At 42.6% G+C, this 25,625-nt stretch overlaps 1 protein-coding gene across 1 annotated transcript in view; it reads right to left on the bottom strand.

Annotated features, from left to right (window-relative positions):
- Positions 1–24,748, bottom strand: part of BSPH1 (binder of sperm protein homolog 1) — a 33,768-nt gene extending 9,020 nt beyond the window's left edge. Inside the window, exons 1-4 of the mRNA XM_073225976.1 lie at positions 24,641–24,748; positions 18,661–18,681; positions 17,662–17,691; positions 12,318–12,449 (exon numbers count right to left, since the gene is read on the bottom strand). Of these exons, the coding sequence (XP_073082077.1) occupies positions 12,318–12,449; positions 17,662–17,691; positions 18,661–18,681; positions 24,641–24,713 (256 nt within the window). The 5' untranslated portion in view covers positions 24,714–24,748. The remainder of the gene's footprint in view (positions 1–12,317; positions 12,450–17,661; positions 17,692–18,660; positions 18,682–24,640) is intronic.
- Between the last annotated feature and the right edge of the window lie 877 nt (positions 24,749–25,625).

The following is a 25,625-nucleotide window of genomic DNA, read 5'->3' as shown; positions in this document are numbered from 1 at the left end:
CCTCCGCTCCGTCCCCCGCCGGCCACCTCACCTGCTTTCAGCCCAGACAGGCAGAGAAGGAGGGACACGCAACCTGCCCGGGTTTTCATTACCTCCGATCACCTGCAGGTGGCCTGCACGCCAGCAAGCGTTGCCTCTGATTTTATACTCTCCGATTTCTGCCCGTCCTACTCTACCTGCTCTCAGATGAGCGTCAGACTTACTCCACAGCATTTTCTCCCACGCCCTGAACGTCAAGAGAGCAGAGAAAAATTAGGAAGCTCTATCTTAGAATGTTCCACAGCAGCGTTCTCAAAGTGTTGGTCCCTGGACCAGCGCCATCACCCCCACCTGAAAACTTGTTAGAAATGCAAATTCGTAGGCCTCACCCCAGGCCTGCTGAAACACAGGGGTGGGGCCGGCCGCCTGAGCTGATGCAAGCCCCCCTCTAGGGGAGTCCGACGTTTGCTAATGTAGCTTTCATATCGTTTACTCCCTTGATGCTTTTCTGAAAACAAAAGACCAGCGAGAAAGGCAAAACCAGTTTGAGACTCTTGGTTAAGTAAGGTTCAGAAAGGCCAAACATGGCACCCGTGTTCAGCAATCTGTGGAAAGGACAGATCTTAATTCCAGTTCCCATGTGCGTTCTTGGCCCACTTGACAGTGCCTTTCCCGTCCACCATCCCTGGAGAGACGTGGGGAGCACAAGGGGAAGGAACACTTTATGAGCGAGAGGAAAGGTTGGAAAGTGAGGACCGATAAAGACGAGATGTGGGTCCTAGTGGACCCCCAGCCATCCTGCAGACCAGGCATCCTGACAGTTGGGGAGGGAGGGAATTGACCCAGCCCTCAACCCAGTCTGTGCTGAGATCTTTTCAGACATTACTTCCCTTGTGGCCCATTTGCAAACACACAGGGTCCAGGCGCTGGTTAGAAACCCACCTGCCTTCTCCCAGCAGAGATGAGAAAATGGAAAACAAGAGAAATGGAGGAACTTTGACTAAAGCAAGGAAGCCGTGTCTCCTGTCAGCACCCAGGCTCTGCTTTTGCTGCTTGCCCTTGTGTTCAACGCAGCCTCTGGCCTGTCTGCAGATAGAGGTCATCTGTCAATCAGCAGTAAGCATTGCCCGCCACGCCAGAGCTGAGAGAAGCCTCACACAACCTCAGGACGTGGGAGTCATGTCCCCGGTTCGACAGCTGGGGAAACTGAGGTTCCAAGGGACAAAAAAGTCATCTGTCAAGGTCTGCCCGTAGCTCATGCAGAAGTGGAAGAGCACAGATTCCCTCCAGGCAGCCAGACGCCCAGCCTTCTGGGCCTCCCCCCACCCACTGTGAGCGAGGTCTTAGGTGAAGAGGCTTCCCAGAAGCCGGTCTCTTCAGACTCGCAGGTTCATCTCTTACTGTCTACTGGCCCCAAAGACAGAACTTCCTTTGTTTCTGACACTTGCTAGCTGAGTGACCCCGGAAGGCTATGTTTGCATCTGGAGCCTGCAGACAGACCTCTGAAATATTTGGGCTACATGCATCCAATCTGAGAGCCCAGGGGATTTTCTTTCTCCCGCCCTTCCTTCCATCCCTCCTCCCTCCCCTCCTTCTTTTCTGCCAACTCCAGGTAATTATTTTCCGTCACACCACAGATTCCAATAACTATCACCGACCAGGACACATAGCAACAAGACCAACAGAAATGTGAGGCCAGTTTTCCACATCTCTTATTTAACACACTCATGTTTGTGGCAGATATTTGAGCTTTTGTTATTTATTAGGGAAGATAGTGCACCTTCAACTTGGACAGATTTCTCTTTATTTTGGTGAACTTCATTAAAATAATTCTCTTAGTTCTACTTGTAACGTCTCCTAAAGATAATGGGACGTATATATTCCTGACTGTTCATGAGGTTATGGAAGTGGTGATAAGTCTGTGCAGAGCTGGTGAGGCACGTTCTGGAGATTCACCCCACCGCACACCCTAAAGGCATGGCCAGGACACTCTGAGCAGGACTCAGAACACTCTGCCCTCCAGGGGGGCCCAAGTCGACATCAGAGAGAACCCGTTAGTCCTTTCTGGCTCAGATGAAATAGTCGTTAGGCCCCAAGACACTCAGTCAACTGTGATATAGTGTTTTTTAGTACCAAAGTTGGTATCCAGCCAACAGTTGGGATGAGGATGAAAGAAAAACCGAGCAATGTCTTACACCCACCAAATGGCAGGGCTGGGCTTAGATTCTAGAGCTTCCACGTGAATGCTGCTAATCACAGGGAAGTAGAAATCACCAGTGATTGTAGCAGAGAGGGGTTTAAGTGAGGCTGTCTTACTGTCTTGTCTTCTGCAAAGATGAAGAGATAGATACACTGCATTTGGATTCACAATGTCTACTACTTGCAATGCCAGCTCTAGAACCAGTGGAAAATACACAGGCATTCACACCAGACAGATTAACTCTCAAGTCCCGGATTTTCCAGTTACTCACTGGGGACATGAGCTACATCTCCCAGAGATGCGCGGCGCAAGGTGAACAGCAGACATTCAATCTTCAGTAGTAGTCATTGCTTTTAAGACGTGAGGAATAGAGAAGATACAGAATCTTCTTGAAACCCAGTCTATGAGCTAGGGCTGCCATCCCAAAATACTACAGACCGGGGGGGGGGGGGAGGCGGGGTGCTCAAACGACAGACATTTACTTTCTCACAGTTCTGAAGGCTTCAAGTCCATGTTCAAGGTGCCAGAAAATTTTATTTCTGGTGCGGGTCTCTTCCTGGCTCGTAGCCAGCTTCTTGCTACATGCTCACACGGTGTGTGCACGACAGAGATCTCTGGGGCTTCTTCGTATAGGGACACCAGCTCTATTGGATTAAGGTCCCATTCTCATGACGTCACCGAACACTGTTACCTCCTTATAGGCCCTATCCCCAAATACAGTCACGTTTGGGCCATCAACATATGAATTTTAGGGGGCGTTTTGGAGTCAGTCCATAGCACCCTGATTTATCTCTGCAAAATGAGACTGTTGGTTTCAGCCTCATTTATACCACAGGCAAGTCTGAGATCATGGGCATGAAACGAGAGTCAAAGGCCATCTCAAATCTTGGACAAGTGGAACCAGAACCACATGTAGACTTTTGACCTGTAGCTCGCATGGAGTTGGGAGTTTCAAGATGACCTAGAGATGGGATTCACCAGCGTACAGAGAGGCGTGGAAGAGAAAGTGGGTGAGCTTCTCGTAAGGTCAGAAGCGCCTGGCTTTGACTTTAATGTCCACCACTTTCTCACCATGAAACTCTGGGCAACTGGCTTAACCTATTTCAATCTCATTTCTCTCATCCATAAAATTGGGATCATCGAAATAGTCTTCATTTTCCCTACCAAGCTTCCCATCCTGTGGTCCCATCTCAGTATAAATGGCACAGCCATGCTCCTGGATGCCTGCGTCACACCGGAGTCCTCCTTGATTCCTCTCCCACCCCACCTGCCAGCCAGTCCCATGGACTGGACCACTGAAATATATCCTGAATCCAGCCACTCCCCACTTCTGCTGACGCCATCTCTCTAAAGCACCATCTTTCTCCTAGCGCACCCCGACAGCTGCTAACCTGTCTCCCTGCTTCCTATCTCTGCCTCCCCTTCATTATTTCCGCGTGGTTGCTAGAGCGAGAGCATGTTGCTGATTGGATGAGAATCCCATAGTCTTTTGTGACTCTTGGAAAAAGCGCCAAGGCCCCTACTCGATCTGACCTCTGACCCTCCCCATTCCTCACTCAAGCCAAGCAGCCTCTCCTCTATTTCTTGAACACCCCACAGTGCTCTCTCAGGCACGACCCCCTCCCTCCCTTTCTTCAGAGCTCTGTGGTTCCATGTCGTCTGCTTAGAAAGGGATTTCTTCGTCTCTTTCTAAAGTAGTGACTCCCCGTAGCTCTGTCTCCCTCTCAACCTGATTTAATACTTTACGTGGTGATGATCGCTACCCGATGGCGCCACTGCGCATGCGTCCTCGCTAACAAAAAGCCAGCTGTGAGCTAAACCGCCCTTCACCGCAGAGACAGCAGAGGGCGCCCTTGAGCTAGAATCCTAGAAACCGTCTAAACCCTCAGGCCGGTCCCGAAGTGCGTAGAAGTGAGCCGTGTTCAAGTACCAAAATATGTTTTAAAAAACAGGTAACAACGAGCTCAAGCAGGAGATGGCTAAAAAATTAAAAAGTCATACCCAAAACGAAGACCAAATTAAAATGTGTCCAAGGGAGAACAGATCTAAGTGCAGACTCCAGGAGGGACATTTCAGAAAGGCAACCACGAGAATGAATGGAAGATGAAGATATGAAAGGGATAACTGACTGACTGGAATGAAAGACAGGCATAGAACATGTACCATAGAACAAAACCAAGGAAGAAAAGTAGTATTTGAAGCTATAATCAATAAAAAATATGCAAAAATAAAAGAAGCCCTGAATCTACATATTAAAAGAACTCACCAATTACCTGGGAAATTTTACCGGGACCTAATAACTTCTGGATCTTTGGTAGTATGTTTACTAGATTCTCACGGTAAAGAACATATCCTCAGAGACACAAAGCAACAAAGAGCAAATAATTTAAAAGAGCAGGATGATCAGGCTGGCCTCAAACTTCTCGAGAGCAGCTGCAGAGCAAGACAACAATATTGCGGCATTTTCAAAAAACTCTGGTAAACTGGGAACAAAAAGTTCTATATTCATCCAGGAAGTTATTCATGCAATAAGTATACAAATAAACAATATTAAAGATTTAAAACTCAGGCAATACTTTGAAAATGAGGCCTTGATGAATATGGGACAGAGTAAACTTTCTCCAACCAAGAGAAGTTTGGGGCACATTTGGAGCTTTCTCTATTAAGATTAGGAATGTGGCAGGAATGGTCACTACACCTCTGCTGCTATCTACCCTTCTGTCCGAGGCATGAATCCTATGCGATTAGACAACTCAATCAGAAGCACACAAATTGGAGAAGCAAAATGATCTTTCTTTGCAATAAGCAATCTGCAAAAGAGGATATATAGTAAATAACCGTGCATCTGCTTACTTTTTGCAGAAACAGGAAGGATGGGAGGAGCAGAGGAAGGAAGGGGAGGAGGGATGAGCGGTGGTACAGATCGCCTTTTCCCACAGTCTATTTATTCATAGGATCTCAAAGGAGGAAATTTAAATAAGTGTTGAATTGCTTTACTCTCTGCTAATGGTTCCAAATCAACAGACCTGCAATGTAAAATCACAAAATATTGCTAGAATAAAATTCATTTCCACAAATTTATAACCAAAATTGAGCAAACATTAACATAGTTAATCATTCTGACCGGGTTTGTGTCTTACATGTATGATGACCTCATGAACACATTTTGATACCTTAGTTGAATATTGGTTCTAGAATCTCAGAATCACTATTCATTCTGAGCAAGGAAAGTTAAACCTGAAATTTGACCAGAACATATTCAACTTAGGGTTAGTGCCAGACTCACTGCTAACATCATACACAAATAATAAAGACTGAAAACTTTTCCCTTAAGATCAGGAACAAGACAAAGATGTCTCTTTCTCTGCTTCTGTTCAACACAGTAGTGGAAATCCTAGCTAGAACAATTACGTAAGAGAAAGAAGTTAAAGGCATCCAAGTTGGAAGCAAAGAAGTAAAATTATCTTTGGCCATAAACAACATGATCTTCTATGTATAAACTCTAAAAATCACACACACACACACACACACACACACACACACACACACACACACACACACCAGTTAGAACTAATAAGTGAATTCCGCAAAGTTGCAGAATACAACACATGACATTCGGTTGCATTTCTATACCCTAGTAATGAACAATCTGAAAAGGAAATTAAGAACATGATCCCATTTACAGCTGCATCAAAAAGAATAAAATACTTAGGAATAAATTTAACCAAGAAGGTGAAAGACGTGTACACTAACAACTAAAAATTGTTGCTGGGAGAAATTAAATATGACACCAATAAATGGAATGATATCCTGTGTTCATGGACTGGAAGACTTAATAATGCTAGGATGTCAATATGACCCCAAATGACTTACAGAGTCAATGCAATCTCTCCCCAAGTTCCATATTTTTTGCAGAAATAGAAAAAAACATCCTGAAATTCATATGGCATCTCAAGGGACCCTAAAGAACCAAAACAGTCTTGAAAAAGGACAAGTTGAAGGTCTCATACTTCCTGATTTGAAACCTTACTACAAAGCTACAGTAATCAAAACAGTGTGATACTGACATGAAGACAGACACATAGACCGATGGACCTGAAGAAGCAGACATTTTCTAAAGGTTGCTTTTTTCAATTTTCCATTTTGATGTGATTTGACATTCGCAAGTACGTTAGTGTTCTTTGAACTGCTGATAGCTTCAGAGCGTTCAACAGTATCCTGCACAAAATTTTGCACGGGTGTGTTAAACACGGGCACCCACAGAACTGGGAATGTCTTTGTGGTACTTCACAGGAGATATTAAGTGCCCCAGGGGGACGTCAGCTGTATAGAATGATCCCACCACAAGAGGCTCTTCCAGTCCTACGAAGTGCAATATGTTCCAGGACTGTTTACCGAAGTCCATTTTTCACAGCAATACAGTTGAAGCTGGTTATGTGGCTGGCCAGCTCCTCTGTATTTACTGACCTTTGCTGTAGATGTGCCCGTGTAACAATGTTCTCTAAGTAGCTGCTCACCTAGAACTAGTGTCTCCAGTAGCGAGATGAAATTAGAAGAGCAGCTACAGGAGGTGTCACCGCTTGATTGACGTGCAATCAATCATGGCCACTCTTTAAGCTCTAGTGGCTTTGTTGCTGCCTGTTTAGAGAGATGAATAGGGTTGTAAAACAACAACCTTTCCAGTCTGTTTTGGTGCCACTCATCTCTAGGGCTCCCAGGGGAATGTTTCTTTGAATATACCATTCTAGCAGGAGACTAGCTGCGATGGCGTGCAGTGTGACGCTTCCCCTACGTAATGGCCGATATTCCACCCGTCAGGGAACCCAGGTGAATAGTATACGTTTCTGGAAATATTGATTCAAACTTTAATACTCCCAGGACCTTGGAAAATCATCACAGAGAGCGTTTGGTATCACACTGAATCAGAAGAGAAGTGAACTTAAATCAGGTCTCTACCTCATTTTCCTACGATCTTCCACGCTCAATTACTGAATCTCAGTGATATTCTGAGTCCTTGAAAATTAACCTTCACTCAAGACCCGTATTCAGTACCCCGTGAAAATGTGTGTATTTCCCTTTCCCGGTTCCCTGAACACGCTGCCTCTTCGGGGAAGCCGACCAGGAAGGCGTCCCGTTGTCTGCCTGTGGGGTTCCAGCAGCGTCTGGTCATGGTTATCCATGTTCCCCTCCATTCGAGGGGCACTGACTGTGAACTGACTCATGCCTGGAAATTAGCTAAAAGATATGTGACTCCAGCATGGTGGTGCAAGTCTGGCCCTTTAGATCTTCCAGGCAGTCAAAGTCTTTAACAAGCAGTGGATTTTATTTCTGAAAAAGCCTATGACCAATTTATCACCACCAGATGTCTCTCAGGGCCAACCACTACCTGTTGCCTGGTATAATAACCGTGATCACTTTGTGCTTAAGCGTTCATTGCCACCACAAGGTCTCAGTCACAGTAGGTTCTGCCCATTTCCTTTGAGATAATTAAGCCCACTTTGAAGACAATCCTTTCTTCCAGTGTTCAAAGACTAGAAAGACAAGTCAAAAACCTGTTACTGAGTCCAAGCTCATGTCATTCGCTGCACGCATGCCAATAAGAGACCAGGTGCTGGGACAAGGAAAGCAACTTTATTCGGAAAGCCAGCAGACCAAGAAGGTGGCGGACTAATGTCCTACAGCTCCATTTTAACGTAGGGTTGATTGCAAGCTCTTAACTAGGGAAAGGGGGAGCAGAACAGGGAGCAGATTCAGGGGTGACTGAGGGCTGCAGACACGTGGGCTCCAGAGAGGGTCTGAGGAGAGCTGAGAACTCCGCGTCTTTGGGTGACTGACTCTCACCAACCTAGGCATGGTCGCCATGTTCCTGTAACTATTTGGCAGGGCGATCCTTATTTTCATGCCCATTTCCCATCTCTTGGAGGAGGCAAGCTTTAGGTAAGGGGCTGTTTGCAGAAATCTCAGACTGCAAAACTTTTTTCTGATGACTGACAAGCCTGTGGGCAGGGCTGCAGGGCTGAGCAGAAACCCTCCCCCTTTTGTCCTCTTCTGGCCCAAAGGTTAAGACAGCAAAGGAGACAAATACAGTGTGAAGGCAGATGCCAAACTTTTCCTGTTACAAACCTTCCTTTTAGAAGATCTCCTATTCTCCATGAAAATTAAGATGAGCCTTCTGGGTCCACAGTGTTTCCAAACGTTTTTTTTTACTATGATCTACTGTAAGAATACATTTTAAAATGTGATGTGGCACATATATACATATACCTTTGTATTGAGTTGTAATCGACATACAATATTGTATTAGTTTCGGGTATACAGTGTAATGATTCAACGCTTGTATACACTGTGAAATGATCGCTACAATAAGTCCGGTCACCATGTATCACCATAAAAAGTTACAAAATTTTTTTTCCTCTGATGAGAACTTTCAAGATCTAGTCTCCCAGCAACCTTCCTGTATTGACCTATTAATTTGTGTATCTGTCTGTAGGCATCGGTATCTATTTATAAAATCAACCCCCAAGTCTTAGAAAAGAGACACACATGCTATACTTTGTGGTTTTCTGTCCAATTCTGCAGCATTTTTAATTGAAACAATGTTGGTCGTGCCCCATCAAATTGATAATCATGACTCAGATTCGAAAAGCACCACTCAGCATTTTCTGACTTACTCTGGATGGGTTTGAAGGTAGAGGTTGTGAACTATTTTGCATATGCCAGGAGCTGTTTAGGCTTTTGATATTGAAATAATCTGTTTCAGGCTTATAAAAGCCTAAATGTACCTTAGAATAATGGGTGTCGGTTGGATATAGATTTGCATTAGCCGGTCCAGTAGCTGATTGAAAATGTAGCCAGCTGCTTCTCCTGGGCCCTTACATCAGGAATATCTGGGTGATTTGTTTGACCCTTGGAGGTAAATTGCATTATGGAAGGACTTTGATATTTTCTTAGGATCCTGAATTCTTAAACAGGAATAGATCAAAGAAAAAAAATCAGACTTATCTCAAAAATGGCTCCTACAACACTTGCAAAAAGTGAACAGATCTATTCTAAGGAAGTATCTGAACAGATGACACTCTGAAAATTAATCAAGGACTGTCATTTTTAATTAAAAAATATGTTTCCCTCTGAGGGACAATCACTGGGAATGACACAGCAGGTCAGAGGAAGAGGGACACAAACCCACCGCTGCTCTGGGACTGTGGAAGTGATAGGGAAGAAAAACGAGCATAGAGAGGACTCTCACCAGGCCCTTTCTAGTGTGAGTTACAAGGCCTTATGCAAGTTACTTAACGTGATTTCTGCAGAGCCTTGATTTCGTCTTCCATTAAAGGGGGATGGTACCAAACTCGCAAGCTTGCTCTGAGGAGTCAATGAGACCAAGTATGGAGCACAGTAGTTACCCCGCCTTGGATATAGTAGGTTTCCAGTACATAATCTTTCCTCTCATGCAATCTCTTGCTCATGCAAAGGTTCGGGAGTAGGATGGAAGGGGAAAGTGAAGGGTCTGTGGACCAATCACAGGACAGTAGCCCTGAGTGAAAGGCCAGCCATTGCGTGGAAATCAGAAAATCAGCTAAGGGGTCATTCATTCCTCAGGGTGAAGGCTGCTCCCAGGTGGGGCATTTCGTATGTTTCTTTTCAGTTGTCAGAGAGAAGACTACAGACAGGAACAATAAATCACATGGAAGGATGGCCTGGAAGGAGTAGGGAAATCTTTCAAGGTATCTACATTTTGCTATGGTGTTGAAGCAAATGAGAATCCATACTATGTGGATGTGCGTGCAAGTTAATGGAAAACTAATAAATGAGATCCCAATAAATAAATAATCCTTATTGTGGTAAAGGATGATTAATAAATACATGAGCATGTGCCTGTGAGTGAGATGCACCATTTTCTGATAGGTATAATTTCTGCATCCCAGGATAGGATTCAACTTTACAACTCTCAGAGTTACCGCGTCCAAGCTTGGGCCACTCACTGCCCAGCATACCAAGCAGTCAAGAGACCAGGTGCTGGGACAAGGAAAGTGACTTTATTTTCAAAGCCAGCAGACCAAGAAGGTGGCAGACTAATGTCCTACAGCACCATTTTAATATAGGGTTGATTGCAGGCTTTAATGCTAGGGAAAGGGGGAGCTGAACGGGGAACAGATTCAGGGGTGACTGAAGGCTGCAGGCATGTGGGCTCCAGAGAGGGTCTGATGAGAGCTGAGAACTCCACGTCCTTGGGTGACTGACTCTCACCAACCTAGGCATGGTCACCATGTTCCTGTAACTATTTCGCAGGGCAATCCTTTATTTTCATACGTATTTCCCTATCTTTTGGAGGAAGAAAGCTTTGGGTAAGGGGTTACTTGCAGAAATCTCAGACTGCAAAAATACTTTCTAATGATTAACAAGCCTATGGGCAGGGCTGCAGGGCTGAGAAGTTCTCCCCTACATCTTTTCCCCTTTTGGCCCAAAAGTTTGAAGCAGAAAAGAAGACAAATACACCATGGAGGCAGAAATGCCAACTTTTCCACTGTCATTATGTTATTACCTTTCTTTCCTTATAATTAAAAAAAAATTATGGGGATACATATAATAATTTTGCCATTTTAGCCATTTTTAAGTGTACAATTCAGTGGCATTGGAAGTATTTGTTCAAGTTTTTCCTTTCTATTCATTTGGGCATATGCCTAGGAGTGAAATTTCTGGGTTACATGGCAATTCTATGTTTAGCTTTTTATCTTATTACCTTTGCATATTATAGAAGTCTCATGGCCATGTATCTCTGCAAGCAAGTTAATCGATTTGATTCATGGTTTCTGAAAAAGGTGACAATAATATCTACCTCATAAGGTTGTTATAAAGGTTAATAGTGACGTGTGGAAGTCACACAGCATGGTATCTGTCCTAAGGGCTCAGTAACCTATAATTGTGGAGACATGAAACTCGCTTATTTTCTGAATGGCTCCAGAGACCTATGACGCCACGGTAGATAAATGCCCTATGCGGCACCTCGTGCCCAGCTCCCGGCAGCCCCATCACCCTAGCCCACCTTAGTGGTGCATGTCTGAGCTGCTCTGAGCCCCCCTCTACCACTCTCCTGCCAACACCTGTATTCCTACTTCAGACCCCACCTCAGCCATCACTTATTTTTTCTGTTTTAAAAAGAATTCTTAATTACAGTAGTGCATTTAAAAACAGACTTTATTTTAGGTTCACAGCAAAATGAGCAGAAGACATAGAGAGCTCCCACCTATTCCCTGCCCTCCGACCCCCATGGCCTCCCCTGTGACTGGCTCCCCCCACCAGAGTGATCGAGGCATTTGTCAAGTCGGTAAAACTACCTGACACATCACCACCACCCAAGGTCCACACGCTTCTTCTTTAAAGGGCCTCATGTTCCCGAGTCAGCAAATAAAAATGCTGAGGCTACACTATCGGTTTCCACAGCAAAACCCCTGTATAACCTGTAACCCATAATCAAAACTCCAAGTTACTCACAGCCAGATCACCTTCAATTCCTAGCGCAGAAAAAACCCTTGTAATGAGGGTCCTCCTTTCCCAAAAGAAAAGATACCTTCCCAGGAACATGATTAAACCTCTGCGTCCTCTCCCCGATAAGTCTCACCATCAACTGCAATATCTCCAGACCTTTTCCTTGTTAAAATTCTGGGTCAGTGAACACCACTTTCTCCCAAACACATTCCCGTCTTCAGTACATTCCCAGTAGATCATGCGTCTGAACCAGAAGGGAAATACACATTTTGCAAAGTCTACAGAGAAGAAAGAAGCAATCAGAATAAGGAGTCTGACTGGTACCTTCTCGTCGCCCTGACGCGCACAGGCGCGCACACACGTCCCCTCCAGCACCATCTGCTCTGCGCTGTTCTACCAAAAGCATGTGGAAACAGTATCGGGGATTGAAGTTCGGCTACAAGGCTTCTTTTCAAGGTACTGTGGTCGAAGCATTTGCAACCTATCTTTGGCGCCACGTGATCTAAATACTGTCAGAGGGCTGTGCATACCGTATTTTCACAACTTAATTGACTGTGGAGTCCCTTTCCAGAACCCTCTTGCAGGTCTCACCAAACCTCAGCCCCAACGACCAAGAGCACCAGGTGGAGGTGTTCAGAGACAAGACACGCACCTTCCTCAGAGCAATACTTCCAGTATCCCTGGTAAGTCTCGTTTAAGGAGCACCACTTGTCTTTAGCCTTGAATTTGACGCAGTCATAGAAAATCCCATTTCTGTAGTGGAATGGAAAGAAGCACTTGGCACCTAGAGAAAACAAAAAGGCTTCACGGGGCTCTGGGAGCGTTAGTTGGGGTGTTCCCTACGTCCCACAGGCAGGTCCACGCCAAAGCCACTGTCTGGGGTTCTACTGAATATTATTGAGTCACATATTACCACAGCTTTGGGCCTCTACTCATAAAGGTTTTTGTTTAAACCCCTACTCCAGGCCCCCCTTTTCTCCATGGCATAAGCACTTTTGGCATTTTTCTTAACATTTGTTTCCAGTTCCAGAAATCTACCCTAAATTTAAGAAACATGAATGTGGGCACTTACCTATTAAACAATACCCCTGCTTCCTTTTTCTTCACTGGTTTTTACAATCATACACACATACACACATGCGTGTGCACACACACACACATACACACAACGTATATAAGTTTGTATCTTTCCAAACTTTTTCCATGCCCATATGCACATATATATATTCATCCATCCAACATATATAGAACCATATAACGTATGTATAACTATGCATATTACATGGACACACATAGACACATTTTTGCTCCATCCAAAAATGAATCATACTTTATATCCATACTTGAGTTTCTAACTTAACACAACACAGAGATCCTTTTCACACCTCCTTTTAACTTTTGAAGCTCTAACTCATTTCTACTGCTGATTCATAGTCTGTGATATGGATTTTGCCACAATTTATTTACTCTTTCCAATATTCAGATTTTTCCCTCTGTAAATAAAGCTGCAGAAAACATTTCATATATTAAATCATTACGCACTGAAACATTTGTTTTTATACAATGGAATCTCCAAAGCAAGGTTATTAGGTTAAAATGTATACAAATTTTTAACATCAATGGGGACTACTTTCTCAAAGGACAGGAGCAATTCATCTTTCCCACCAATGTACTTTTACATGAATTTTCACCAGCATGAAGCATTTATAGTTTTAAATGTTTGCCTTTAAAACAGGTAATTCCTCAAAAATTCATATGGAAACACCAAAGACCCCGAATAGCCAAAGCAATCCTGAAAAAGAAGAATAAAGTAGGGGGGATCTCACTCCCCAACTTCAAGCTCTACTACAAAGCCATAGTAATCAAGACAATTTGGTACTGGCACAAGAACAGAGCCACAGACCAGTGGAACAGATTAGAGACCCCAGAAATTAACCCAAACATATATGGTCAATTAATATTTGATAAAGGAGCCATGGACATACAATGGCAAAATGACAGTCTCTTCAACAGATGGTGCTGGCAAAACTGGACAGCTACATGTAGGAGAATGAAACTGGACCATTGTCTAACCCCATATACAAAGGTAAACTCAAAATGGATCAAAGACCTGAATGTAAGTCACGAAACCATTAAACTCTTGGAAAAAAACATAGGCAAAAACCTCTTAGACATAAACATGAGTGATCTCTTCTTGAACATATCTCCCCGGGCAAGGAAAACAACAGCAAAAATGAGCAAGTGGGACTACATTAAGCTGAAAAGCTTCTGTACAGCGAAAGACACCATCAATAGAACAAAAAGGAACCCTACAGTATGGGAGAATATATTTGAAAATGACAGATCTGATAAAGGCTTGACGTCCAGAATATATAAAGAGCTCACACGCCTCAACAAACAAAAAACAAATAACCCAATTAAAAAATGGGCAGAGGAACTGAACAGACAGTTCTCCAAAAAAGAAATACAGATGGCCAAGAGACACATGAAAAGATGCTCCACATCGCTAATTATCAGAGAAATGCAAATTAAAACTACAATGAGGTATCACCTCACACCAGTAAGGATAGCTGCCATCCAAAAGACAAACAACAACAAATGTTGGCGAGGCTGTGGAGAAAGGGGAACCCTCCTACACTGCTGGTGGGAATGTAAATTAGTTCAACCATTGTGGAAAGCAGTATGGAGGTGCATCAAAATGCTCAAAACAGACCTACCATTTGACCCAGGAATTCCACTCCTAGGAATTTACCCTAAGAACGCAGCAATCAAGTTTGAGAAAGACAGATGCACTCCTATGTTTATCGCAGCACTATTTACAATAGCCAAGAATTGGAAGCAACCTAAATGTCCATCTGTAGATGAATGGATAAAGAAGATGTGGTACATATACACAATGGAATACTACTCAGCCATAAGAAGTGGAAAAATCCATCCATTTGCAGCAACATGGATGGAGCTGGAGAGTATTATGCTCAGTGAAATAAGCCAAGCGGAGAAAGAGAAATACCAAATGATTTCACTCATCTGAGGAGTATAGGAACAAAGGAAAAACTGAAGGAACAAAACAGCAGCAGAATTACAGAACCCAAAAATGGACTAACAGGTACCAAAGGGAAAGGAACTGGGGAGGATGGGTGGGCAGGGAGGGATAAGGGGGGGGAAGAAGAAGGGGGGTATTAAGATTAGCATGCATGGGGGGGAGGGAGAAAGGGGAGGGTGGGCTGCACAACACAGAGAGGACAAGTAGTGACTCTACAACATTTTGCTAAGCTGATGGACAGTAACCGTAATGTGGTTGTTAGGGGGGACCTGATATAGGGGAGAGCATAGTAAACATAGTATTCTTCAGGTAAGTGTAGATTAAAAATTTAAAAAAAAAAAAAAAGAAAGAAAGAAAGAAAAGGGGGATTACTCCTTAACAGGATAAAACTATTGGTAAATCAAAGATCAACGCATGCTTTAAATATCCTTAATGTTGATCACTTAAAGGGTGTCAGATGATCAGCTATGGAGGTACTCTTTTCTGATAATATTCCTTTCTCTTAATTAAAAAAAAAAAAAAAAAGCAGTTACTGTGTGCTGACCTCCAATGAGTTCTGCACAGTGGTATAGAGGGCATGTCAAAGTGTGGGCAAAGGGTCTCTTTGTTTCTATGCAGAAGATCAAGGCCTAGCTTGGATACCCAGAAAATGAACTAAGATACGATATGAGGAGGAGCTTCCGGCATCAGCACTCTCTGGAGGACTCGTGCCGGGGGATGATCATCAAAAAGCCTCCACAGGGATCCGGACGATGCTGCGGTTGTGGCTGCATCCAGCCCACCATCTCCTGGACTTGCCATAAGAAGGAGGAGGGAGATGTCTAGGCTGGCATGTGCATACAGTGAGACAACGAATCTGACCGGATCTGTACTGTTGGAACTCAACCAGGAGTTGGGAGGGGTGCAAGTTGTAGCACCCCAAAATCTCATGACTATAGACTATCTATGGTTAAAAGAACATATGGGATGTGAACAGATCCCAGAAATGGGCTGCTTTAATTTGTCTGATGGTTCAAGTACAGTTGGAAAATATCCATCATATCATAGATAAATTTTCACAAATGCCTAGGGTGCCTAAATGGTTTTCTTGGCTTCACTGGAGATGGCTGGTAATTATAGATTTGCTTTGTTTATGTCACCGTATTCCTATTATGTCAATATGTGTGTGCAAATTAGTTAGTAGTTTAAAACCTATACATACTTAAGGTACTATACAAGAAGATATGTCAAAGAAATAATCAATCCTCCCAAGTTTCCTTCATATGCTACATCTATAGCTTTTCTTCTTCCTTCCTAATTACAAACTTTAAATAGAATTCGTGCCTCATATCGAATTTACCGAGTATCATAATTCCTCCAGGTGGTAAAGATACCTCGAGACAAGTGCTGGGCATAGAAGCCACAGTGCATAAATCTGCAAAGAAGTAAAAAGCTAACCTTTGCAAACAATATGGCTTCTCTCTCACTTACCAACTTTACATTTCCCTGTATGGCCCCGGAAGATGACTGGTTAGCCAGAGACGGGTAAGATTCCTCAAGGGAGGAACAACCTAAGACAGGCACAGTCGCAGGGGGGCCATCAGGTGAGAATTTGGGGATCAACAGAGGTGAGGCTCAGAACCTCACCCCCCCTGCTTTGAGAGAAATCTTCTGCATCCGTGGATGTCTTGCTGCCCTTGTCTAGCCTGGATTAATACTTAGTCCATAGGCACACACCTGATCATCTGATCATCTACATTTGCCTTCTTACAGCACTAAACTATGTTTTCTACCTTTATCTTGCATCTACCTACCACTTCAGCATTTTATTAAAAATAAAAATAATAATAATAATAGGAGAAATGTGGGATCAACATATAAATCAAGTACAAAAATCAAATGAATATTCATATTTGACCTGATGGTTTATAGGTCATATTGCATGATCAAAACCGAAAGTTTCTGTGATGACTGCCCTTGTACTGTTCACCATGTAAGAATTTATTCACTCTGTAAGAATTCGTTCACCATGTAAGAACTTGTTCGTTATGCTTCAGAAGATTGGAGACTGACGAGAATTAGGCTTGAGATGGATTAATGATTGTACATTGAGCATTGACCCCCCTATACTGAATTTTATTGTTGTTAACAACCATTTGATCAATAAATATGAGAGATGCCCTCTCAAAAAAAAAAAAAAAAAAAAAACAGGTAATTCCTATCTTGCTTTAAAAGATCCCCTGGTCCTTAGGGCATGCCTGTATTTTCCTACATTTTCTTCTTAAGTGATTTGTGTCTTTTACATTTAAAATTTGATTAAACAGGGATTTAGTTTCATATAGGATGCAAGAGGGGAGTGCACCTTAATTTTCTTCCAGGTAGATAACCAAAAACAACAAATTGATGATAAAATAAACTAGTCACACATTTAAAACTATATATTAGATTCTAACATATCCTGGGATCCCGTCTGTATTTTCTGTGAAGTTTCTTGAAATTACTGGAGAGGTAAGATAGGTGGTGATAAAATGAGCAATGTCAGGAGGCAGCAAACATCAGAAAATATTAGTTATTATTATTTTTTGATGATTTCTAGGCTGATACCATGCTATTTATATTACTGTATTTGTGCTTTTTTAAAATGCCTGATAATACAAGGTGTTTCTCCACCCAAGCACTATTTTTGTTCATAATATTTCTAATTACTATTGGACATTTTTCTATATGAATTTTAAAATCAGGTGTTCTCTATTATATTGGCAGAAATTAAAACGCAAACTCATGCAGTGCCAAAGAAAGTTCAGGGTGACTTCTAGTTCTCATTTTTCTTCAACTGTTTATAAGTTACATATATTCAATTTTATGAAAGGAAAAAAAATTTTTTTTTACCAGGAAAAAACCCCACCAATTTCCCCATTTTTATAAAATTAAAAGAAAATGCACTTTAGTAGTGAAAGTTTTTGGATCAACTTACCTTTGACTTCTGGAAAATGAGTTACAGTTTCTGAAAAATAAAATTTAAAGCTGACATTTATTTTCATTATTCTTATGTCTTCTAACCAAGAACATGGCATGATCTATTTTTTAGAGCGTGCTTTATATTCTTTAATATGATGTCACTTACTTTAAGTCCTGCACATTTCTTGTTGATTTAACTCCAAAGTGTTTTTTGTCATTGACGTAAAAGAGAATGATTTCCCTCCCTTCAATGTCTAGTTTGTTCTTATGGGTATAGAGAAAAAGTATTGACTTGTGTGTCTACCTTATATCTAGCCACATAGCCAGATGCTTTTATTAAAACTTGTAATCTTTAGTAGTTTTCCTAGGGTTTTTAAAGTATATAATCACAACAGAATCTTGCTTGTTACTTTCTGTAGGCTTATGGATTATTTCTTTTTTGCCATATTACAAATGCTAGGACCCCCTTCCCCCACCGTCCAATAATGTTAAGCAGTGTTGGTCACAATAAACAAGTTCGTGTTTTCCTGGTTTCAGTTGAAATGACATTTGGGTTAAGAATGTTCATTTTAGCATGGTTACGGATAGCCCAAAAGTATCAGTCAGTAAGGGAATTTAAAAATAAAATACAGCTTATAATATCACACAGGCATTAACAAAGATGAGCATATAAATAGATAGGGAAACATTTGTACTTCATCTTTAGGTGACAAAAGGCATTTTGTATTTCATTGTGCTTTATAAGACTCGATTTTTGCAAAAAAAATTATGAAGCTGAATGTAATGAAATATTTGATCATTCAAAAAAATGAACAGTAAAATCAGCAGTAACGTTAAGATTGCTCTCTTCTTTTTCCATAACTATTTTTTAGCATGGAATTTATCTTATATACGAGGACATAAATAGTAGTTTTTCGTGAAAAATACGATTCCTTACCAAGAAAAGATGTACAGCTTCACATTTTATTGCAAAATTTAAAAAGAAACTCTAACAAAAGAATTTTGATCCACCTACCTACAGTTGGTGGCTTTTCACCTGAAAGACACAATTTTGAACAAATATGTTTTACTAGGTTTAGCTTTTAAAAGAAAATGTTTAACCAAATTTGATTCTAGTAAGAATAGTAATATTTTGAAGGTGATCCATCTTCATGCTCATTTTCAGTGGTGTGATTGCTAGTTTTTCCTTTTGCTTTGACTGTATTTTCCAAATACGGTTAATGCACAGGAACAATTAAAATAATCTTTAGAACAAACACAAAAAATTCAAGCAAGGGATTTACTTTTTCCACACTTTCCTACAAAGTAAACCACAGTATAGTAGGGAAAATGTGTTTTATTTCACCATTCCCTTCTGTTTGGGTTTATTCGATTTCTTTTTGGTACTATCTGGAAGGTACAATTTGAAGCAAAGATTTCCTTAACTGTCCTTGGCTTTAAAAATGAGATCAAATTACTTTCAGTGTCTGTTAAAGAAGAGTCTTTGCAGTTCGACTTCATAGATTTGTTGTGAGGATTATATGAAAACACGTATCAGGGCTCTGCACGGTATACAGCACATAGCAAGTGTTTAGCATATGGTAACAAATTTTATTGCAATGATAAGGATTTCTCTCCTTATAATAATCATTACTATTTTCTCCCTGACCAGATGGACGACTCATTCAAGTTTGCAGTAGATTTTCAAAAACCATAGAGAACTTATTTCCACTAAGAGTTGCTCCAGCATCCAAGTTTAGGAAACTTTGGTATCTAGCAAATATTGAAGTTACAAGAAATCTCAAAGAAAGTGCTGAGACATTTGATAATAAGTGGATTGTCCATTGTTCCCAGCTCTTCAACTGCTCTTCTCTAAGATCAGAACACAGGCCAGATCTCAATGAGTACCTATTTGTTTGTATAGTTCGAACAGGCACCCTGCAAAAAACATGAACAAAAAATTCTTTTTCTGGGAGTGGGAAACATAACATAAAGAAAGCAATAAGAAATGATTTACTTTTTCTGTACTTCCAAGTAGGAGGGATTCCAGTAGGACACATATTAGAATATAAATTGACAGTGCAGAGATGTGGCTACAGAAATACACTTTCTTAGGAATTTTAGTTCAAATCCCAGTTGTCACTAGCTAGCTGTGTGACTTTGGGTAATGACTCAGCCCCTCTGTGCCCAGATTCTTTTCTATAAAATGAGGGCAATAAGTGTACCTATTCCATGGGGTTGTTATGAGGAGCAGATGTATTATGCATAGGAAATACTTAGAACAAAAAAAAAAGCACTTAGGAGCTTATAACCACTATTGTTATCAACACTACAGAACTACTGAACTATCTTCAGTGCCCCATCATTTCACCACTTTAGTCTTAGTAAGATTCAGGCCAGTCTTCAGGGAGAGCTTGGTGGTGTGTCTGATAATGTAACACTATACGTTTTTAATTTATGTCACCACTTCTCACTCACACCTGAATTCTACTATTAGAAATTCATACCTTTGGAGTTGTCACTTTCCAAATGGAAATTCCTCTCTCTAGGAGGAAAAAATAAAGGTGATGCCACTGGGGTATGTCAGGAATGCAAGTGCATTGAGCATCATCTACGTGCAGAGCACTATATTTTATTTAATGCATCAGAACAATGTTGTGACACAAGTGTTACTTTCATCACCTTGCAGAGGAGAGAACAAAGATTCAGAATTGACTCTGTAATATCACTGAGTGGATCTGGCAATTCAATATGAGTCCCCCTTGGAGGAGATGATTCAGTGCATATAACGGCCCAAGCCCCAGCACCGGCCCAAGCCCTTACCACGTAGTTTCCCTCACTTTGCTCACCTGGGAAATGGGAGAGGGCCTTAGGATGTCAAATCCTCCCCAGGGAGAGTATTTTAATATTCCTGGAGTGGAAGAAATTGCCTGACGGCTTTCCTTGTTTCCTTAAAGTTGCACTTCTCAACCATTTTCCTTCTTGGGCCTCTAAGCCTGTCATACTCATCCCCCCACCTCCTAGACCTTCAGCTTTTCTTGTTTTGTCATTTTGCATGGTTTCTGATGAAGTGATTTTACGGAAAGATGATTTAATGTCAAATCAGCACATACTTATAATCAAACAGGAAATATTTGTTATCAAGTTAATTTCATTAAATCTTTAAAAATTGTCATAATTTTATAGTGAAATATAACATAGAATGAATTTCAGAATAAATACAGAATGAAAAGTCTGATTTTTCCCAAACAGCATGAGATGCGCCGGAACCTTAACTACTTGATGCGGTAACTGGCCTGCTGCTAGGCTGCAGCCTCCACGCCCGTAGGCAACAAGCTATTACTGACTGAGTCACTATATATAAAGAGCTCTGCCCAGGGCTCTGGGTGGAGGCAGAGAGGAAGGGGGATTACAGACCTGCATGTTGGATGCAGATGTAATTCTAGTGCTGGACCTATCCTGGGAGAACAAGTTGGGCAATAAACCCTTTCTCCCCCTTCCGTTGTTGTCTCACTGAATCCATAGTGAACTTGCCTGGGGCTGAAACCCACTGACAAGACACTGCTTAATATACATTAAAATTATGTAAGATAGAGAAGCATAATTTACCAACAAATCAATTTACAAATGTCATGTTTGGTTCAGAGAACACAGGCATATTATAATGTAAATTGCTTTTATCCTTCATTACCATGAAAGCATTAACATTCAGCAGAGGCTGTATTTGAGATGAGTTCATAAGTTTTGTATATTATAAAATTTGTAACAATACCTAAAGGAGCAACGGCTTTAATTTTGCATTTGTTATGTCTATATTCTGTTTATTAAGGACAATTAGGAATTAATTATGTTTTTATTTAGTATACCTATACATTCTATAGTTGTAATTATATATTATAATTGTGTATAATGGGTTATTTTGTTATTTGTTCATGTTTATTCATTCCACAAGTTTCCATTTCAGCTAAATATTCCTGGCTGCGGTGGTGGCTTGGAATGAAAACTTATTCCTTAGTCCCATTATTCAGTGAATCTCCATGATGGACCGGTGTGGTCATTCATAAACCTTGCTGCATATTAGAATCACCAGCTGAGCTTTAAAAAATCCTAATGACTTCTGCTTCTGGGTCTACACCCCAAAGAATTGAAAACAGCCAGCCCAACAGGTATTTGTACGCCCATGTTCATAGCAGCATTATTCACAATAGGCAAAGGGTGGAAACAACCAAAATGTCCATCAGTGGATGAATGGATCAGCAAAACATGATCGAGCCATACAGTCGAATATTATTCAGCCTTAGGAAGAAATGCAAAGTCAGCATGAGACAAACATATCCCACTCTCACCTGGGCTATGAAATTATAACCTGAGTGTTCCTCTTAACATCCTTCTCTGCTGAACCCTAGATTTTCTTTCTGCCACCCCCAGGGGGGGGGCGTGAGACAATTCTTTTGAGTCTGTGGGAATGTTTCCATAATACAAAAGTTTTAAACATTTAAAAAAGAAACCCCTGACCGAATGACAACAGCCAAGAATCACGGAGTGCTCGCGGTGGGAGTGTGAATTCGTACATTCGTACAGCCTGTATGGGAGACAGTAGACAGGTCCCTCAAAAGGCTGAAAGTAGAACTACCACGCCGTCTAGCAACCCAAGTCTGGATAGTTGTCCAAAAGCATTGAAACCAGGGTCTCAAAGAGAAACCCGAACCCCAGTCCGTCGCAGCATTAATCGCGATAGCCAAGCCAAACCGCCTTCACGTCCACGGACAGATGAATGGACAGAGCAAATGTGGTGTATGCATATAATGGGGTATTTATTAGTCAGCCTTAAAAGACAAGGAAATAATAGGCGACAACATAGACAGACCTGTGGGACCTTGTGCTGAGAGGAATCCGCAAGAGTCAAACTCAGTCTGTGAATATTCACCGCCGAGTCCTGGCCGGTCCGTGCCTCCCTAACAGCTGCAACGGTACCTGTGACACAAGTGCTGCCATAGCGTACTGAGAACGGCCTGTTCTGCCCTCCACGCAGGCGACCCTGGGGGGCGGCAGGAAGCGCTCTTCTCCTGTTTCAGATGTGGGAACTCGGAGCAGGAGGGAGGCAGAGCCTCGCCGGAGGTCACAGAGGAGGCTGGCCTTGGAGCCTCCCCAGGGAGAAGGCACTTCTGAGCCCCTGCCCGGAAGGGGGGTGGGACAGAGAAGGTAGGAGGAGCCCTCAGCCCTCAGCGAGCTCTGGGCGGTCATTCTCCCTCACCCCCATAAAGTCATGAAGGCTTTTGTCATGCAAGGGTCACATTTTAGCACACGCTTTTGCTGAAATTTAAGGATCAGTCCTATCCCTCAGGAGGCCGAAATGGTCAAAGGGAACAGATGACCCCAAAATTTGGGTGCACACTGCCAGGGGCTCCTGCCTGGATTGCCCCCTCTAGGGGGACCCCACTGTCCTGTGATCCCTGAATACGCCCCAGCAGCTTGTAATAGTGGAGAAAGCACATTTTGTGCATGGCAAACGGCCAGTGCTGGAACAAGATCGCTCAGCCAGCCCTCTGTGAAGCCCTGCTGCGAGCTCAGTCTCTCTCCGCTCCCCCGCCAGGCGTCCGGGCGGTTTAGCATGCGTTGCTAATGGTCTGTTTCCTCTGTCTTCCCGCCAGCCCGGGCAGTGGAAGTCACCGCGGAGACACTCCTGCCCTTTGCGCTCCGCAGCCTGTGCACCCAGCAGGAGCTGAAACCTACCATCTCCTCGCTTCTAAAACGCTGAAATGCAATGCCACCCATGTTCGGATGCGTCCAAAGACAGAATGCTCCTTCGTCTTGACGGCTCCTTATCTGCAGGCCAGGCTGCTACGGGGACGTGGTTCTTATTGCCCACATGGAATACCACGATATTCAAAAGGCCGGCATCAGAACTCACGTGCACATCCGTGGCTCAGACCAAACTCCCTGAGACCACAAGGGGGCCTTTTAACCTCAGGGGAGCAGATACTCGTGAGAGAGGATAGAGATAGCGCGAATAAGCAGCAGTTCCAAAGGCCCAGATGTAGACCAGCGCTGCATAGTACAGCCCAGGGGACGTGCCTGGGACCAGCGGGTGTTAAGTCCTTTGCGCGCCGGGACTGAGAAATGCTGGGATCGCTGAGACTGCACAGCACGAGATAATGTTATATGGAAAAACATGACGTGTGTGATTCAGGAGGCCAGACCCTCAAAGTGGAGAAATTTTAGGATCATCTAAACCAGCTTCTTGACTTGCACTGTCTTTTTGACGTATGTACCCAATGATGACTCATACAAAATCTTGTCTGAGTCAGAAGTGTTATTTTTCAATAAGTGTAAAATAGAGATTTTTAACAGATAAGAAAGCAGTGGTCATAGTTACACTGGGAGCATCCTTCCCTTTTTCTTTTTTAAAAAACATGGATTTCAAAAAAAACCACTGCGCTTGGTTTAGTTTTCCATGTAGAGGTGGCCTGAAGGACACTTGACAGTAGCACAAGCAAGATTATTGGGGTTTTTTTTGCCTATTCCATAAAAAATTGTCTTCACAACTGTATGCAACCCTCATCAAACCTGGCAGAAATGCCTCCATAATGAAATCCTGTCTTATATTGTCACTTTCTAATCGTTGAAGGCAACATGATTTTGGCAAAGGAATAAAATGGGCTTTCCAAAACTCAGTTCCACTTTCAAAGCCTCTCTGTAAGGCGTGTAAAGTGAGGGGACACCACCCAGGCACCACGGGCCACGACTTCCGTCAATAGAATTTTCCTATTTGCATTCCTACTCCTCTGTTTTACCCGAACCTTCATATTTTTTGTTTTAAAAAGCCAATCCACAGCTTACATCTATTAAATGGAAATACTTGGAAAAACAGAGAAAGTATGTTTTTCTTTCCTCAGGCACATGAAATCGGGGTGACCCTAGTTCTCCGTGGTGTCTCAGATTTGATTGCATAAGGCAGTGGACGTGCAAGACTCGGTTTTGAAACGCCCAACCCAGACAGTCTCATTGCTCCTCACCTTCATACCAGTGGCCAAAGACACTGGGAAGCCAGCAGGCCCAAACCAGAAGAAGCCCTGTGGGCAGCGCCATGCTCTCCTTCCAGGCACAGGCGGTCGACCAGCTCATCCCGGGTTTTATAGCCACGCCACTGTCTGCTCCCTGTCCCCGCCCCTCTCTCCCCTCCTCCCTCCTTCACTTGCCAATTACATCTAGAATGCAACTCATATTTAAAGGTGAATAGTAACATATTAAAATGCACTTGAAAACATACCTTGTTAACATTACTGATATTGTGAGGCATAAAAAAATGTCTTCTATGCATATTAAAATGAAAACAGCCTAGATGATCACAAAAAATCACAGCTCAAACAAGCATCTGGGGCTTCCAGGAAAGATAGTGGATGAGGCAGTAGGGCTGGCTGCCCACGGGCCAAGGTCAAAGTTGAATACAAACTTTAGCAAAGTAACAAGACTGAAACCAAATTTTAATCATGTCAGAGGATTCCTTGCTTTTGTTCAAATTACACTTCTCTGAACACTAATGCTGATAAGGAAATATACAGAAAGTTCTCAGGCCCCTCCCCCGCTCCAGGTTTGGTAGGAAGCCAGGAAAGCTTAAGAAAGTCAAGGAAACAAAGTTTCTGTTAAGGCTTCCAGAAACATACAGGAATCTCAAGATGCTTAGGTGCTCGGGATTGAGACAATGTAGCTGCATATTCCCCCCCACCCCACCACCGGGACTCAGGGGTGTGGAACAGCTTGTTAATCATAGTCATGGAAGCCATTAGTTTATAATACGGTACCGGGTGACCTTTACAGAAATGGGTTAAAATATAACTAGCATCCTGAATTCATCTATAGTGACCTAATACCTCCTCCTGCAATGGTTTCTGGGTGCTGACTCCCCGCTTAGCTTTGTAGTGAATGTATAAAAGACATGGCCTGCTGTACTCGGGGCTCAGGCCTTTGGAGGTTACTCTCCTCCGAGCCCGCCAGCATGAA

This window comes from Manis javanica, chromosome 17 (genome assembly GCF_040802235.1).
Source record: "Manis javanica isolate MJ-LG chromosome 17, MJ_LKY, whole genome shotgun sequence".
NCBI classification, from domain to species: Eukaryota; Metazoa; Chordata; class Mammalia; order Pholidota; family Manidae; genus Manis; species Manis javanica.
This window is presented reverse-complemented; position numbering and strand designations above follow the sequence as displayed.